Raw genomic sequence first — 18,773 nt, 5'->3', positions numbered from 1 at the left:
TGATGCATCTGGTAATCATGCTTAAGATATAAACTGAGATATACAGGAAGGAGGGAAATACATAGGTATTCTTAGACTAAGCACATCTTCTAAGAAGTTGTTACATATTCCAGAAACAGCTGGCTTGGCAGATGGCTTTGCAACAGCTGACATGTACAAAACTAAGATTTAGGAATGACCTTGATGCGTGTTTCTTGGACTGGTGGTGTTCAGATATGCTAAAGATGTTGCTGTCAAGTTCTGCAAAAGAATGTGCTTGCATTTGTATTCTGGTTAGCATCAAACATTTTTTATTAATCCCTGTCAGTTGGTTTTGACCATCTCTGGTCAAACTGTGGCTCAAACTATGCACGTCTGTCAGGCATGGAAGACAGACAGAATTTGGCAAACTGACCCTATTAATGTGCAATTGCATAAACTTTACTTGCAGCAAATGTTATGTAAGCACTTATTTACAAATATAGCGTTTAATAATTTTATTTCCTAGGTATATTCTCCTTTGTGGGAGAAATTATGCTTTGTGTTGTGAAAGAGAGTGTTGGTTGGGTGTTTGGAGTATTAAAAAGTTTGTGTGCAAACCGAAGAATCATCATTAGCATTCTTTTCTATCATTGGCTTAATTTCTCTTTCTTTTTGAGAGCGCAGAAGAGAAAATCCACCTCAATTCTTAGCTGCGGACAGAGTTTTTCAGGACTAGTTTTTCTGAATGGGAATGCCTTCCTTTCACTTGTTTCCCTACTGCCATTTTTGAAGCTGTCTTCCTTCATCTTCCCTGAGGAATTCAAAAGCAAAGAGACATGAAAGTGATAGCTTTGCTGAGATTTTCCCAACCCAAAGTCTTTCAGTAGGAAGGGAAGATACCAAAGGCAGGATGAGAGGTTATGGCACTGCCTGCACCAAGGGCAGAAGCACTTGAGCAGTTGAGAACTTGAGCAGTTCTCCTCTAACATTGCTTGCAGAGCCAGAACACTTCCAGTGATCTGAGTCACTTTGTGATTGAATGCAAAACGTCTTGAACTTCATGTCTATGAGGAAAAAATGTAGCCCATCCTTTTAAGAGCATAATCAAGTAATTCATTTAAAAATTTGGCTGTTTTCTCACTCCTTCTTGCCAGGAATAAAATTGCTGTCATGCTTCCTGTGTCACACAGCTGCATTCTCACCTGCCTGGGCTCCAGCCTGAGAAACAGGCACCGATCTGAAGGCAGTGCGTATCTTGGGAGCTTCTCCCATCACTGCAGTTGTATCACCAGCAGCACTGCCTTTTCTCCCCACTCCCCAGAGTCATATGAATATTCAATCTGTCTGGTATTTACAGGAAGAGAGATTTAGCCTGTCTGAGCCTAGGAAAAAAGATGAGTCTCAGAAAGGATATAATCGGGTAATAAGCTTTTCCTGAAGGGGGAAAAAGTTTTCATTTGGTCTCTTATTTATAAATGCAGAACTTCATTTACCTGAAAGATTTTTAGATTTAAAAGCCATCAGAGTATTTCAATATATAATAATTATATTAAAAAAATAATTGCTGTTCTCTTGCTTCTAGAATTTTTTATTTCTTGTTGCACTATTGTCATTAATTATGTAGCATCTGATACTTGGATGCTGTCTGAGATAAAACAGAAGGGCAAGTACTGTGAGCTAAGAAGATAAATGTGGATCTATCCAGAAATTAGGATACTTTATGATGATGCAGCACTCATGGTCTGTAATTCTGAATGTCTGAATACCCACGATGAAAAAACATTAATGACTAGCATTGAGAACCACCATGTGACTTCTTCTAAAGTTTGAGAAACAAAGTAACATAAAAAGACAGACAGAATCACAGAATCACAGAATGACAGAATTGTAGGGGTTGGAAGGGACCTGCAGGGATCATCGAGTCCAACCCCCCTGCCAAAGCAGGTTCCCTGCACCAGGGAACCCTACACCTACTAAATCAGACAAATGGTTCTTTATTTGAGTTGTGCTCTGTGGGGGTAGGAGAAATACATGCAACAAATCCTTAATGTTTATTGACTTCTACTAGTTGAGCAATGAGACATAAATTAACTCTGTTTAAAACACATGATCATGCACCATTTCTGTTGAGTTAATCAGGATACATTCCGCAAAGCAAAATGATTATTTATGGCTATCTAATATTTGGAAAAGGGATCTCTGTGGTGAGTGACTAATTGTTTTTAATACATTCTAAAGAAAATACCATCTTCATTTCTTCTTCATTTGTTTCATTATGGAATAGAGCTGCTTTCTACGTAATCTAGGCAGTAAGTTAGGCTGGACTAAAATTGAAGCTTTTGCATAACACCTTCATAATGTCTGTCTCCACTGGACATAACGGGGTAATGGTTATTCCCTTAGTTTTCCCTTAGTATAGGAGAAGAATCACTTGTCAAATGCTTTAGTTGCCTGGCATCTTTTGAGAGCACTGAACAGACTCAGCTAAACTCCAGATGTGCCATGTTTTGTTAACAATTGAGAAGGCTAGCAGAAAGGAAAGTGAGGTTCCTATGACATGCTGAGTAAGTCTGATATTTGTAACATACTGCACCTACATATTATGTAATAAGGAATGAATTTTTCAGTTCCCTTGCTATTGAAGAAGTTTTTGTTTAAAGATTTCTGTGAGATTAACTAATATATATTCTTAGAGCATTTTCCTGAATGGCAGAGAAGCTAGATCTCCCAATTCTCACTTCAAATTCCGTGAGCATACAAAATGAATGCATGAATATGATTATAGAAAATCATTGATCTGTAGAATAAGATTTACTCTAATGTATTGTTTATAATAAAATTACAAACACATCTGCTGACAGTTGGGCATATTGACTTTAAATAGAAAGTCCTTTTGGTTATCCAATTCAATGACAACTGGAAGACAAGACTATTATTATTTTAAAATATTCAAACAATGCACAGTAAAGGAATCATGACAACAAATTAACATTAGTTTCATCATTATGGCTGCTTTGAAGAATCCTGTTAGCTCCCATGGTGTGGGAGTTTGAGACTCCTACACTGAACAAAAATTCTTGCTTGAATGTAATACACAGTGTTGCCAACAGCATTCCTGGTTGTATGTAATACAAACAATTGCTTTCAACTGAAGCCATAAAAATTCATCTGAACTGTTCAGTCTGTCACAAAGTGTGTGTGCACACAGATATATAGATACAGTGGAAGGAGTATACACGGAAGTGAATCTCTGTTCATGTTGTTAATTTATGAAATATGAAAGACAATTTCTTCTTTTTGAACATCTCTGTGCTTTGAATGATTTTTGAAAGGGAAGGATAAAATGGGAAGTCTGTGTTCCATATTTGCCCCATACCAGAATGGAAAAAGAAAACTTTTGTTTTCTACAATTGGCTGCCCAAGCAAATTCAAGTTACCAGAGCACAGTCCAAGTGCCAAACCAGTTCTTGAGCTTATAAGGACTGCTGTGGACTCCTGAAAAATCTTGCTATAGAAATAATTGGGTGGAGAAGTCGCTCTGACAGAAGTGTCCTGACCAGACCTTGGGTTAGCATTCTATGTATGAGCCCTGAATAATGTAATAGCTACAAGCAGGTGTTTTCTCATGTAAAACAATGAACAATTTTGTGGCAGGAAGAAAGGAAAGTTTGTCTCAAGCTCAATGTTTTCTCGATAGATATTCAATTAGATTTTAAATAAGTGTGTGCTATTTTGAAATTGTTGGCTGGAGAGCAACTTGGAATGTGAATATTGTACTGGATCACTCAGCTGTTCATCTGATCTCAGGTTGCTGTCCCTAATTTGTGCATTTTTTAATTCTTTTCTTTATAGAATCTATTTTTTTCTTTTCTTTCTTTTCTTTCTTTTCTTTCTTTTTTTTTTTTTTTTTTTTTTTTTTTTTTTTTTTTTTTTTTGCTTGTTTGTTTTTGGGGGGGAGAGGATCCATATGCTTTGCAATGCATAGCAATATTTTCTGTCCTTCCTGATTTTAGTAGCTTGAGTTAATTCAGTTTGTGGGTCAGAAAATTGCCATCATTGTTCTGTGCTGTTTTTGTTTGTTTAATCTACTACAGATGCACTCTCACTCTGCAGGCCTACATTTTATCACCCAATCCATATGATATCTCTGGTTAACAAAGCAAAGTGGAGCTATGTTGCCTATAGCAACAAACACTTGCATTGCAGTTATTCCGATATCTCAGGAAAATTCTGAGAAAGTCTCCTAAAAATTACAGTTAAAATTTCTACTCTAATTATTTCTCTTATGAATTTAAGCAGATTTTAGACTCTTAAGTTAGTATTTAAGACTCCTTAGTTTCATCTGCCATGTGAATGTGGCAAGAAAGGATAGAAATACTTCTGTGTACTATAAACTTGGCAGTATGATTGTGTTTCTGGGGATATTTTGTTATTTTGTCACGTATACCATTTTTCGGAGATTACTTTGCACTGTAGGTTGAAATTGTACTGACCTGTTCACCAGAACATCTTCCTGAAATGCACAAACTATTTTCATTTTGTGAAACACGTGGGATGTGAATTAAATCATGCACGGTAACAAGATGAGGTGATTGTTTTTGTTACCATGCATTCATTCTTAGCTTTGATTATGTTAACATTTTGCTAACATTTTGCTTTGTCTTCCATGCCGCAACAGGAAGTGATGTACAGTATAATTCCCTGTTGCTGTAAGAGTGGGATAAACTGTAAATGAGCACTAAACGTGGAAGGCTACTTGGACAGAAAAGCTAAGATACAATGTGCATGCTGAAAAAATAGTATGTATGGAGATTACCTTTGAACAATATAAGTAGATCTAAGGAAATCTGAGACTCGAGCCATGGTCTACAGTCTGAGGCTCAATTTTTGCAGGTGTTCAGACACATCAAATCAGAATGTAGAGCATGACAGTCATTTTAGAAGTTGAGAAATGGAAGTGAACAGTTGAGCTAGCGATAACCTAAGTGATGTATAGCCATTTTATGTTTATAAAATTGAAATCTTTCAAAAATGCCTGAAGAAAAATATGATTTATCTCCTAGATGTGTTGGTTAATGTATAACTGCTCACTGTTGTGAAGCTGAAAATATATCCTTAAATATATATATATATATTGTTGTTACTGTATTTAGTAAGACACATTTAGTCTTAAATTCATTGAAAAAATGAGAAATGAAGTATGAAGAGTGGAAAGGGAAACAAATTTTAATATTGCAACAGGATACAGGTTGATAAACATTAAAAGAATTTTTGAATGTATTAACATTCAACAGATAGCAATTACATGAAATACTGCAGATGTAATCTTTTTTTGCAAGAGGTCTTTAAACCGTTGACTGTGGTGAGCTACAAGAGTGAGACAGTGACAAGATTGTTCGGTGTTAATTTTTTTCCTCTCCCATAAGCATCCACTGCTGACTGCTTTGAAAAAGATTGGCTTATATGGATTTTTGATTTCACCAAACGAGTCAGTAGTCATGAATGCAGCAGGTCAGCTTAAAGGTTCGCTTATTGAAACCGAATATATCTAAGTAATCCTTAAGGATGATCTAATTCTGTGGATTCCTAAACATGCATCTTGGTAAATCTTGTTTGCTTGCTTGTAAAGAAGATTGTCATTGACATCTGGAGACAGCCACCAGGAAAAGATTTTGGTTGCCCATGTTCATCTAAGGGCAGTATAAATCAGGGAAATGTCAGTGTATGATCAATGTACAACCATTTGCAATAGTCAGAAAAGAGATCTTTCTGGCCTCATTCATGCAATTGTGCATTTACGTATGGTCTTTAAAAAGACTTATCCACAGTACTGTCACTGTTGTACACGTGATAATTACTGGATATTTTATACTGAGAATCTCTGTCTGTGTATTTTCAGGACCAAGAAAGTTCAAAGCAAATTGCCCAACTGTTTATATCACTGTATGTATTAGCAGTCAATGTGATATCATCATTATTTGCATAACAAAATTAATGATTTGTCTTTCTGATAAGTTATACTGTTCTGTATAGAACACCCATTCCTTTTCTTGATGTTCTGGTTTTCTTTCAACAAATGCTGTTAGCAGTCAGGCATTTGTATATTTTTAAAATGCAGTATTTAATGTCACTCTGCATTGTACACCTATTTTTTCATTGAAAAAAAATTCTGGTTCTGAGTATTACTTATGAATTTCCACTTAATGAAAGCTACTTTCTTTTATTCTTTTCGTTCCAGTGTGATCATCACTACAGTCTTGTACCTTTCAGATGCACTTCGTAAAAACTTCTTAAATGAAAACTTTGATTACAAGGTAGAGTAAATATGTCTAACAAAAGATAGATATAGCACCTGCTGCTGCATCGTCCAGTGGCCTGGTTGTTATTAGATAGTCCAGCATCTGAACACCTATAACTTTTGCTATATCAGCAACTCCCGATGTTCAGAAATTAAATGTTTTCTTAAATATAAGACTGGCCTAAAAATTGGGAGTGCTGTGTTTTGTTCTGTTTTGTTTTTTAATTTGTTTATTTTTCATTTTGTTATTTTAGTCTCTGCAGTAGACTATTTACAGGTTTTTTTTTTGTTTGTTTTTATTCTATGTGGAAGTTTCAATATGGTTCTAAAAACATGCTCACAAACATTTCTGTATTTACAGCATGAGAAACAAGGCCTGGCTTTAGCTTTGTCCAGTGAGGCCTGCAGCTGTTATCTGTTGAGACTGGGAAATAAAACTGTAAAGGCGAACAGGCCAGAAAATGACAGTTCTGCCATGTGATAGCTTTTAAGTTTTCCAAACTTAGAAAGTAAATTTTTCTGGTTCACAGATGTAAAAAATAATCATAAATATCTGCAACTCTGAAACTTCTGCATTTAAGAGATGTAAAATATGTAAAATAGATTTATTTCTGCTGAGTATTTTGGTGCTGATGAAAAGTGTACTTCTGTGCAATGAAATTTAATCAAGAATAATTTGAGTAATTTATTATTCAAGTGATGTCATTTGAAAATTTGCAACTTGAGTGGTCACAATATGGCAATATTGAGAAAATAAAATAACCAAATGCTATCTGCTTATTGTAGATATGGGATTCCTACTTTTTTCTTGCTGTAATTTTTATAAACCAGTTATGTCTTCAACTGGAGATGTTCACTCCTTCCAAGAAAAAAAAGGTTTTAGAAAAGTAAGTATTGCTTTCAATGCCTAGAAAACTGTAATAGATCAAGCGCTTCTCAAAATGTAAGATAGGGGAGGTTGCAAAAAGTCCTACAAGAAAGTCACATAACAATTCCTGAATGATATTTAATTCTGGCCCTTTGTATTGAGATGATAGCAGCGTTCATGGAAGTGCCTAAATTAATTCAGATATGGGAGCAAAATATCTATGTTGTAGCAGTGCCACCACTAATTTCCAGTTCATGTGTTAGTTAATACGGAGTCATTCAGGTATCTCTGCTAGTTGTTTCTTTAAGTTAGTGCAAAACTATTTATTTTGAGTGAGCTACAGCATATTGTTGCGAAAGATAGGTTCTGCTTCATAGTTGCATTGCTGATATACAATCTTGAGAAGAAATAAGTACTTTTGACAATATTGTGAATGCACTGGATTTTAGGAATATAGTTTTAGCTGGATACAATGTGAGGAGCAAGAACTTGGAAGAAATCATCACTTCTGAAGTATTTTTTTATGAGCTACAAATGAGACATTTCATTTAACTATGTCACAGAATGCTAGAGGAACTTGATTTTCTTAAATGATCTTTCACTGTTTTGCTTTATTTTTAATGTATTCTAGATATGGTGACATGCGGGTAACAATGGGATGTGAAATCTTCAGCATGTGGCAGAATTTAGGTAAGGAGTTAAAAGACATTTTCAGTAGCCGAAAAAATAAAAAGCAAATATTATTACTTCAGTTATTAAACACAGTTACCAGTAGTAGAGGAGTTGGGATTGCCCATACTGTGCTCACTTTGAGGTGAATGCTCCTCAAGTGCTGTGTTCAGTTTTCAGTCCCTCACAACAAAAAAGGCATCAAGGCTCTGTAGCATGTTCAGAGAAGGGCAATGAAGCTGGTAAAGGTTCTGGAGCTGAGGAACAGCTGAGGGAATTGGGATTTTTCAGTCTGGGGAAGAGGAGGCTCAGGAGAGAATGAAGGGGGGTGTGTGGTGAAATGGGGATTGACCTCCTGCATAGCAAGTGATAGGGCAAGAGAGAAGAGCCGCAAGTTGCACCAGTGGAGGTTCAGGTTGGATATTAGGAAGAATTTCTTTTCCAAAACAGTGGTTAGGCATTGGAACAGGTTGCCCAGAGAAGTAATGGAATCATCATCTTCAGAGGTGTTTAAGGAAAGGGTAGATGTAGTACTAAGGGGCATGGTTTAGTGGGGTATATATTGGTAATATTGGTGGTAGGTGTACAGTTGGACTAGATGATCTTAGAGGTCTTTTCCAACCTTTATGATTCTATGGTTATATAAAGCCTTGTTTCAAGTATCAGAAAACCCTAGTCATTTGTAGCTAAATCAATTGTAAGCACTGATACAGTATTGAACATATCCCTGTTTCTTCAGAGAGAACTAAAAGGAACCTGTCAAAGAAAATTAGAAGAGAAAATACTGCTCATTTTGGGCAGAATTTTTATGCCTGGATGTGTAATTATGCTCACAATTTTAGTTCTGTTGCCAAACAGTTTAAGGAACATGCATATTTCTTAATTCTGAAACTCTCTTGAGATGCTGGATTTGCATCAAATCTTCCCCAAAGTCCTAGCTCCACTAAACCATAAAGGCATAAACAAATCAGGAACTGATACATAAATGACACGTTGGACAACAAGAGAAAAATATATTCTTAGATATAAACTTAGAAGCATTTTTATATTTATAAGCAGTAACTGTGAAAATTGCTTGAAAGTGTAAGCCTCAGGGAAATGCAATTAAGTGTTTGGGAAGAGTATCAAAACCAATTAGAAGCTTTGAATACCACGCTCATCATGTTTATATTTCAATTATTCATTAATTTCATTAATTAAAGGGCTTGTGAAAGATATGAAGGTCATTGGTTACTGAGATCTATCATCTCATTTCCATAAATCTTTTCCCTGACAAGATAAGTAGTTGTAATAGAACTAGACTTTCTGCTCAGCCTGTACCAGGAAGAGAAGTATTGAAAATGAGATGTATTTGCTTATTTGTATTATTAACATTCGTTATGTAGCATATTTTACTAATTTTAAATATTTACTTTTAATTACTCTTAACTATTCACTCTAAGGCATCTGTACTCTAGCTTATTTGAATACATGATAGATACTTACAAATTGGTATATCCGGAACGCACTCTTGGATCTCATACTTGGATAAAACCTCAGTGTGCATCATTTCCTTCCTCACATTGTTTTCTACTGAACAGAAACCTGCCGACTTCTATATTGGAAGGAGGGAGTAGTGATGTCTTTCAGCAGGGGGCAAGGACTGTTGCGGACACCATGAAGTTCATCTGATAATGTGTCTAATTAAATCACGCAGGCAGGATATTTCATATAATTGCTGTTACGGTAGTCAACATACACAGTTCTTTTGGCAGTAAGATTCATCATAAGCCTTGGTCTTTGTGTGGTCACCTTGATTTCATATGGATATGCATCCCAGGATTAGTCCAACAGAGAGGAGTGTAATTTTCCTTTGCAGAATACCAAATAGTGTCAGACTGGTGTGACTGGCCACTGGTATAGCCCAAAATAGGCTGCTATGGAAATGAATTTCTATCTAGGACTGTTAGTGTATTGTAATTTCTAATTCTCCAATTCTGAAGATCAAGTCATAAGCCTGGAGAACTGAAACTAAATGTTCATATTTTAGTGTATGCCATTCCTAGTTTTCCTGACAAGAACTTACTTTTGCAGTCTCTGCTGAATTAATCGAAGGTGTTTTAACACCGATTTTTAAGGGAGTTGTTCTGGGAACTGCTGAGTCACATTTTCCCTTGGCTGCAGTCACAACATACACTTCCATTCCTTTACTCACTAACTAAGAATAGGTAAAATCGAAGTACTTATGTCTATTTGATGAACAGGTAATATCAAATAGTTAACCATTTTATAAACACAGAAATGCAGAGCACAGAAACCGAACTGTTCCTGGGATAAAAGTGAAACGCCCAGAGTTCTTCGTCTTTGTTCTCCTCCTGGAAGTCTGACTTGGGATAACAGTAACCCGCTATCACATTTGACCTCAGTATTGCATAATAAAATCTGGCTAGCCTTGCATTCTTCTGTTGCCTGCAGCTTTTCCCTTCACTTTTTGCATTTAAGAAATAGCCCATGCTTTGGTGAACACTAGGTAAAAATCTAAAGACATTCGGAGTTCTGTTTTTTAATTTTTAGATAATGTTTGCATTGTTTGCTAGCTCATAATTCACATGATTCAAGTTCATTTTCACTTTCATTTTAGGGGAACACAAGCTTCACTTTATTCCAGCATTGATTGGCCCCTTCCTGGAAGTGACTTTGATCCCTCAACCAGACCTGAGGAATGTAATGATTCCCATTTTCCATGACATGATGGACTGGGAGCAAAGGCGAAGTGGCAACTTTAAGCAGGTATGAAACTGTCTGTAAAAGAGGACTGGAATTGAAGAGTGCTGGTCCAAATAATTGGTGGTTGAGTCTAGAGAGGATGGCCATAGTGTTGTTACATTTGTTGAAGAGATATTACTGGGATTTTTTCCCTTTTGATTGTGTGCAGGGTTAGTAAGATTCTGCAGTGAATTCACTTCTGCCTTCATGTTAGTGTTATAAGAGGAAGGATAAAATCTATATCTTGCCAAAGTGAAGAATGGCACTTCTTTTCAACAAGGCTGATTTTGATGTGGTGTTTTTTGTCTCTAATTTACAGTAGCAGATAACATTCATGTAGCTTCCTTTTGGGCTAGTATGGAAAAAGATCAGATGGTTTTTGAGGAATGTTATTCTGTAAGGATCCAAGTATTCTTGCTGCTTGAACACCTTTCTAACGGGCTAGGAAGGAACGACCAAGTGTGCCATCTGCTCCTACAGCTCCCACTCACTTCTTTCAGACTGCCTTAAACTATTTCTCAGTGCCCTCCTTCATGCTGCATCGAATGAAGGAAAGCAGAAGTATTTGAATTAATCTCAAGCAATCGTAATGCTTAGGGTAAGAGCTGTATCAGAAACACAAAACTATTAAGAATGAAGGAGTGCATGTGATGTAAGTGGGTAGCTTTTCACTATCAGTAGATAAGCTTTTTATTAAGATAACAATTGAAGAGTTTTTTTCAAGGAGTGAGAATAAAAAAATCCACTTGTTCTACCTCTTTGTTTTCTGCTTGGGTTTAAATGAAAGTTGTAATAGATTTATTATCAAATAAAATATCTTGACAACAGCTTGGTTTCTCCCTTAGATTTGTGGTTACTAATATATTACAGCTAAAAATGAGATTTGAAATATTAGCCTGCATTTTAGCTTCATGTCTTCCTCTATTTTTTATAATCAGTACATTTAAAAATATGTGTTGAAGTAATTAGCCACCTGAGATGCTCTTTAAGCTTCTTTGATAGCTAATATGTAAAACCAGCAAACTGAATTTCTAGCCGAATACACTGGCAGGTAAGAAAGATTGTGAAAGTAAGTCTGAGCCTCCAAATGTTCTGAACTATGCAGGCATTTATAAAAATTAGTCTGTAGAGAGTGTGATACAGGTTAGAAATGATGAAATTTTTATTGAATTCTAAGAACATGGCTTGTGCTTACAACCCACAGTGAGAATTCAGGCAATTTATTTGGGCTGTGTGCTTTTTGTCTGACTCCATAAATAGATAGCTGCCTTAGCAGCAGCAAATGCTACTCAGCCTGTAGTTTTAAAGTCACGTTGCTCAATTTAAATTAGCTCCCTCCCTCCAGGAAAAAAAAAAAAAAACACCAAAAAAAAGAGAAAAACCCACAAATCTTGGGAATAACAGCTTCAAAGACATGAAGTGACTTATCAGATTTACATGATTGACCAGCAATTCTAAAATATACATTTAGCAAAGTCCCATACATTAAAAAAAAAATAAATATCTACTATTAAAATCATCATTAAAGAGAAGAGAAGCTGTTTACACCACACTTATATGTTGCAGGTGGAAGCAAAATTGATTGACAAACTGGACAGCCTAATGTCTGAAGGTAAAGGTGACGAAACGTACCGAGAGCTCTTCAACAGTATGTGAGTAATGTGTTTATTTTACAGTGGTTCATTCAGTTCCATTAGCTGTATTAGATGCTAATATCAGTGTAGGAAAGTAATGCTTAGAACAGTTGTGAATTTTTTTGCTGAAAATATGAGGAATAAAAACATTTTATAGTGGTGTATGTCATCTGTAAAGTCTGGCTGTACTTCTTGTGTAAAGCCATAATTGGGAAAGGCTAAATCTGTTATATCACAGAACATTCTCTGACTTCTAGTTTTAAATTCCGAAAAGCAAGAAATGTTTTATAATTGCATAGAGTACAGGTAGTGCACAAATGGGACATTTTGAAAACTAGGCATGAGAATTCAACAAAATGGTGTTTAATTAATATTTCTTTATTGCCAGTACAATTTTTATTGTACTTATCTGTGTAATTTCACTTGTTGATTTCTTGATTGATGTATAGAATTTTATTTATTTTGATAGTATTATATTTTATTTTCTTCCACAACTTCTTGTTAAACATTTAATATATTTTAATAAACAATGTGCCTGAAATCCAATAGCTAAAGCTATAGTGCTGAAGTTCCTAAGGTTCCCCATAAGTTATCCCATTGATAGAAATAAATGATTGTCACAGAGTGAAAAATAACTAACTGAACTCTGTCTTCTTTGCTGTTTCTTAGAACTCTATTCCCCCTAAGTGGAAGATTTCACTCATTTCTGGTGTGTTATAATAGGACATGTATTATTCCTCTTCAAGATTCCAAACTGTGCATTCTTTAATGCTGTTCAGCACACAATATTTTTGTTTATGTGGCTTATTAACCATTCCTTCTTCATTAAATATTATTTTTTACCTCTGTTGTCATTGCTTAAATTACAACATTCAGATCTGTGAATACCAAACCCAGGTTTGTTGTTAGTCTAATGCATATAATGATTGTGAATTGCAAACGTAATAATCTGCAATGCTGATGAGTTGAAAAAATATAAAATTTCTAAATATCATTTCAAAAGCAAAAGTGGGTAGAGAGACTGGATGAATGATGATAAACAACAGCACAATGTGGTAAAGCAAACCTTTCTTTTAATTATTCATTGATCTTTCATAGTCTGAATAAAGATAATAACAGGTAAGAATGTTTCAGTATGTATTGACAATATTCTAACTTTAAAATAAGTCATTAAGGGAGAGTCTGGTTATAGAATTAAGTCTAAATACATCCTCTTGCAAAATACATTAGGGTATCTGAAATAACTCTTAACTGTAAGAATTCATATTAGTATAAAATACAGTTCTTAATTTCTTTTAAATTTTTGAATTACATTGAAACTGAGGGAAGTTAAACAAGATATGGTGAAAAACTGGGAGAGCTTTTTTTTTTTTTTTAAAGTCTAAATGCTAAAGATGTAGTAATCTAAATTGCAGAATGTCTCACAGCATCAGTATACTTGTTTCTGTTCTGGTTCAACTGAATTATAACTAGACTTCTTGGCAAATTTCAAAGTATCTGCTCAAATTTATTTCCAGTTCAAGAAAACTGGAAATACTTATTTATTATTAGTTTTCTATTGGAGTTAGATTAGAGCCATACATTAACACCTCTCAACAGGAGAGCTTGGAGAGGGCAATAATCTAAAATGGAGGATGACAGTGTTTCAAGGTAGGTGAAGGAAAATGATTAAAACCAGAAAGTTTAGGGAGCTGGCTGTGTGGAGTCAGTTACTGCAAGATTTCTCCTTTTTTTTTCCTTTCCTTCCATGGGTAATTTAATCTCAGCAATATTAGACTGTCTTCACATAGTGCATGAGAACAGACTTGTTTAGTCTTAAGTGACAGGGCTGTGGTATGCACACAGAAAATGTGAAACAGTATTTTAGGTCTAAGTCCCACAGTGATTACAGAGTCTTTAAGAAAAACAAGTGCTGCAGTGTTACTTGATCAGTCTGAAGATGGTTGGTTTTGATAGGTACAGTTGGGAGCCAAGAAGATGCACACACCTACTTTGGATACACTGTAGTAACTATAGTGGGTGTGACACATTCTGTTGTTGTCATGCTTTTTGTTTATTTTGTCTGAATCAGAAAATGAATTTAAATCTCTCAACTCCCACGTTAACTTCCCCCCTCACCCCTCATCTTTCCTTTGAATGTCATCTGTTTTCAGAGACAAATTATAAGCATCTCTGGACATCTCTAAAATGCTGCATGCTTACAATTCACTGCTTGTGTTGGAATTATCAAATGAAAACACACAGTGAAAGTGGGAGGAAGATGGCTGCTGTTTATGACTTTCTAGTGACTTGAACATGACCACACAGTGATTAGCTCATGATGCAGTAGAGGGCATCGCTATGCTGAGGAGAGCAACTCAGATATAAAATAATGTCTCTTTGCCTCTTGTTCCTGCTCTTCCAGCATGGTTGGACTAGATGATCTTAGAGGACTTTATCACATCAATAACTGTATTTCAGTTTGGCCTTACACAAGCCATTTCAGATATGGAGGGTAGGTGGCTGCATTATTGAAGCACAAAGCCTGGGACGACAGGCTCCATTGGTAGTTGAGCTTTTCTGTGAAGTAATTGCAACTAGGATTCCAGCTAATCTGGTACTTAATACCTATCTCTGTTAGATCTTGGGTGATTTCACTATACATAAAGCTATTGTATAAAAAGTGTTAACTGCTTTCTCTCCCATGCTGTCTTCAGTCTTCTCCATTTCTTCTTCTGACTGTGTAACTGAATTCAGCCCTGCCTGTTCCATTAGACTCTGGACTGAGTCTTTTAGTCCACCTTGAACATTCTGTGGTTTGGGAAGCTCCGCTCCCATTTCTGAATTGCAGCAAAGTTTGACTTTGACTTGTCTGAGTAAACGAGGATGTCTCTGACTAAATTGAGATATCTGGAGAAATTTGTACTCCGAGATGGAGATCTTGGTGACTAAATGTAATTCTAGAATTAAGTGTCTTAAAGTCAGTGGCCTAAATAGCTCTGTAGCTAAGACATATAAAACCTACTTATATTGGGACTTACCACATGGCTTAAATAGTCTAAACATGGTTCAGAGCTTGGCATTCTTCCCCAGAGAGCTCTGATCCTCTGGGTCTGCACCCCACACCCTTATTCTCAAGAACACTAGATTAAAAACAAACAAACAAACAAAAAAAACAAACCAATTTTCAGTTGAGCCCAGATACAGTGTTTGCATTGTTTCCCTTGTATAATTTAGCATCTTGGCTATACTTTGTGTGGAGGAATTGTATGATAGAGGTAGGCACAACACAGGCAAAAGAAGAATTTTGCCTGTGTTTATGTCTACACTCAAAGAAGAGGTTGCATTTAGAAAGCAAATAGATTCAGCAAGAGGGTCAAATAGAAGAGAGATGTTAGAAAAGTGTGTGTCTATTTTCAAACACAAGGTGTTAGTAGGAAAGAATGCTTAACTTGAGCGAGTCACTTATGTCACATTCTTTTTGGATATTGCCATGAGGAAGCCAAGAAATTTATTTGAGTAGCTCTTTTGTTCTGAATGTTTTTTTTTTCTGTGCACTGTGTTGAAAGATGTATGGTGGAGAGTGGGAGGCATGCATCAGAAGGCAAGATACAAAATTGTCCACTTACAATGTTCATGTCAGTGTGAATAAGTATTTCGATGGGTCTTCACCACCCATTTGTAGAAATTGTGTATTTATAACAAATATGCCAATACATTTATAATGAACATACGTAACTCAAGTATAGACTGAACTCATCTGTTTTAAAAGAGAGCTCAGACATCTACTGAATTTTCACAGGAACTGTAATTATTTTGGTGAATTTAGGTTGAAATGTTCCTTTTTAATATAGAGTTGAAAAGCAATAGAAAGGAAAAGTCAGTGCAGTAATCAGTGCTTATTAATGTAACAGGCTGTTCTTTTGTTAGACACAAAAACTTGTACTGAAAGGAAACATCAGGGGTTTAAAGGCAAATTAAGTTAGTCTATGGAAAGCAGAGATGCCATAGTGCTTCAGCATCTCTTTATAGGGACAGCTTTATCATCTCTCTCCTAGCAATGACAGGTAGCCAGTCTTTGAATGTGAGGGGAAGACGTCTCATTGCCCCCTAAAAAGAAGTGGTGAAACTAAGATTGATATCAGGATGCAGAATGGAGGTGAGTGTTTCCTCCAGCACAGCACAGCTTTTAGGTCAAAATAGCTTGCAGAATTGCATCGGTGACATCCTTCTGTATACAGGAACTGAACAGAAGTAGAGAGCATAGTTGCTGCAGTTGGCATGTAGGAGTTATTGGGCGCTGCTGTGTGTTCAATGAAATTTGGATGTAGGAGTTTTATGGGACTGAACATGTTCAGTATAGATGAAGGTCAGTGGAGCTGACAGCTTGCCCACTGCAGACAGGAGGTTTGGAAATGCTGTTAGCAGCTCGCTAAAGAGCCCTGAGTATACAGATGTAGCAGTTTTTCAGAGGCTTCAATGGAAACCATACCTGAGTGCGTTTTCAGGGAGACTGCCATAATATCTCCATTGGCATGTTAGCCTTCTGAGGTACTGTGCCAAAGCAGAGAATTAACAACTATGTGGATAAATATTTCCTTGTTCATCCCTAAACAGAGAAGAAATGTTGAAAATCCATGCACAAATGATTAATATTTGATAAACTTGGAGAAAATCAGAGATATTTAGCAGATATATTAAGTACAATTTTACTAACAGCTTCATTTACAGTAACATTTCTTTTTGCTTCAATCCATAATTTGTATTCATATTCATATAAGAATTCAGCTCAACATGGGTTTTAATTAAGAATCTTACAGCAGTTTAAGCTAATTTGAATTTTATGTGTAATAATGATTTGTTCTCAGAAGGAAATACTAAGTGTGATGGGGAATGATCTTTTTAAAATACTTTTCTCATTCTTAAATTTAATGTATGCCAAAATATAAGAGAAGTGAGGAGGAAAAATCTTTGTTTAAAAAGTTGAGGTTCTACTAAAAAGGTTTACTGAGCAGGTACATGTTCTTTTCTAAATACATCTAGAGAATTTCTTTGTGAAAAGAGAATTTTGTGAAGTATTGGCATGAGTTAATATATGAATTTTATGTGAAAGCTTTGTTCAATCTTTGGCGTATTAATATATTTCTGAAAATTCAGTATTTGATATATTTTAACCTGATGCAGCTAATTTAAAAATCATTTGTTTTGTCAATGCTTCCTGGACTAGAATTCCACTTTTTGGTCCTTATCCTAGGTAAGACATTGTTTGCAAATTGTGCTTCTTGGGAGGGTGTTTGTGAAAGAAAAAACAAACTAAACCAAAGTATCAAAGTTGTTGCTAAGGTATTCAGGTACTGCTAAAAGCAGAGTGGTTGTCATAGTGACAGTTAAATAATAAAATTGTTCTGGCTTCTTGTTTTTTTTCAGTCTGCTGAAGAAAATTGAGCGGGAAACATGGAGAGAAAGTGGTGTTTCATTAATTGCTACAGTGACTCGCCTCATGGAAAGGTTACTGGACTACAGGTGATTATCCTTCAGTAAGGTTGTCATCTTAAAAATGTTTGGAGACAAGCACTGGGATCTTGTACAAATAGTGACTATACATGGACATATCAACTTAGGATCTCTGGCAGCAGCTACTTAGTCAACTCACAAATTGCACATGTCTGAAAACTGAGAATCCTTCACATGATATGAAAATCCAGTTGCTTGCATCAGTTTTTTATCTGGAATATAGGAACTTTCAGCAGTAGGTTAGTGATTCAAGTCTGTCTGAAGTCACTAAGTTCAATGCTAATCACCTGACAGCTGTCATACAGAATATGTAAATTCTTATCACTATGTCAATCACGCCTAGTAGTAGTGTCAGCTGGCACACTAAGTATGTATACAGAAACAATGATCTCTCGGTGAGAAGCTTGCATCTGACTTTACCACACCAAAAAATGAAAGGGAGAGAAGAGACGTATCCTGCTCCTTGTGGGTAGGAGACTGCAAGTGATTTTCTCAGTCCTTTGTGAAGTCCGTGAAGAAACTTAAGACTACAGCTTAGTCCTCTTCATTGGCAAGTTGCAGTACCTTCTAGAGCCTAAGGGTTTGGTTTTTATCCAATTCTGCAGGGGAGATATGGTGAGACCTGATTTCTGCTATCTTCAATAACAGTTTGAGAATAAAGAAAATAAAGCTGTTTCGTCAATAGAAAAAACAACAACAACAACAAACTCTTAACATCTAGAAGTGTTTTTCCTCCTCAGGGAGGAATAAATGAGTGCTGTTCCTTCTCAGGGATCAGTTGGATTACAACCTCCAGGGCTGTGAATCCAGCAACTTTCAGAACAACTGTTTATGCAAGTGGTTGTAAGAGAAATACAATTGTTTAGTTCATGTGCAAGAATGTTTTAAAGTCATGTAAAATTTATTTTAGTGACTGCACAGTTGTGCCTGTTTGTTACTTTTTTACCCCAGTATGGTTGTACTGGCACTAATCTTTGTTGACTAATCAAAATCTTCATGGTTCCATTTTAAATTTTGGCTGGGAATCAGGTGTGTTCCCTCACCAAATAATGAATGATACTGGTTATAGAGTGCTACGAGGAATTGAAAATGAGCATTCTAAAGA

The 18,773-nt window shown here is 35.8% G+C and overlaps 1 protein-coding gene across 2 annotated transcripts in view; it reads left to right on the top strand.

The window, feature by feature from the left end:
- DOCK4 (dedicator of cytokinesis 4) overlaps positions 1–18,773 on the top strand; it is a gene marked incomplete at both ends in the record, with an annotated part of 237,507 nt that overhangs the window by 185,363 nt on the left and 33,371 nt on the right. Inside the window, 7 exons of one of the 2 annotated variants that reach the window (XM_079536115.1) lie at positions 6,200–6,275; positions 7,046–7,146; positions 7,759–7,817; positions 10,417–10,565; positions 12,108–12,193; positions 17,382–17,408; positions 17,582–17,677. In XM_079536115.1, the coding sequence (XP_079392241.1) occupies positions 6,200–6,275; positions 7,046–7,146; positions 7,759–7,817; positions 10,417–10,565; positions 12,108–12,193; positions 17,382–17,408; positions 17,582–17,677 (594 nt within the window). The remainder of the gene's footprint in view (positions 1–6,199; positions 6,276–7,045; positions 7,147–7,758; positions 7,818–10,416; positions 10,566–12,107; positions 12,194–17,381; positions 17,409–17,581; positions 17,678–18,773) is intronic. The other variant, XM_079536116.1, reaches the window with a different exon arrangement.

This window comes from Tetrao urogallus (genome assembly GCF_951394365.1).
Source record: "Tetrao urogallus genome assembly, chromosome: 1".
In the NCBI taxonomy this organism is placed as follows: domain Eukaryota; kingdom Metazoa; phylum Chordata; class Aves; order Galliformes; family Phasianidae; genus Tetrao; species Tetrao urogallus.
The sequence above is the reverse complement of the archived record's forward strand: the minus strand, read 5'-3'. Positions and strand labels throughout refer to the sequence as shown.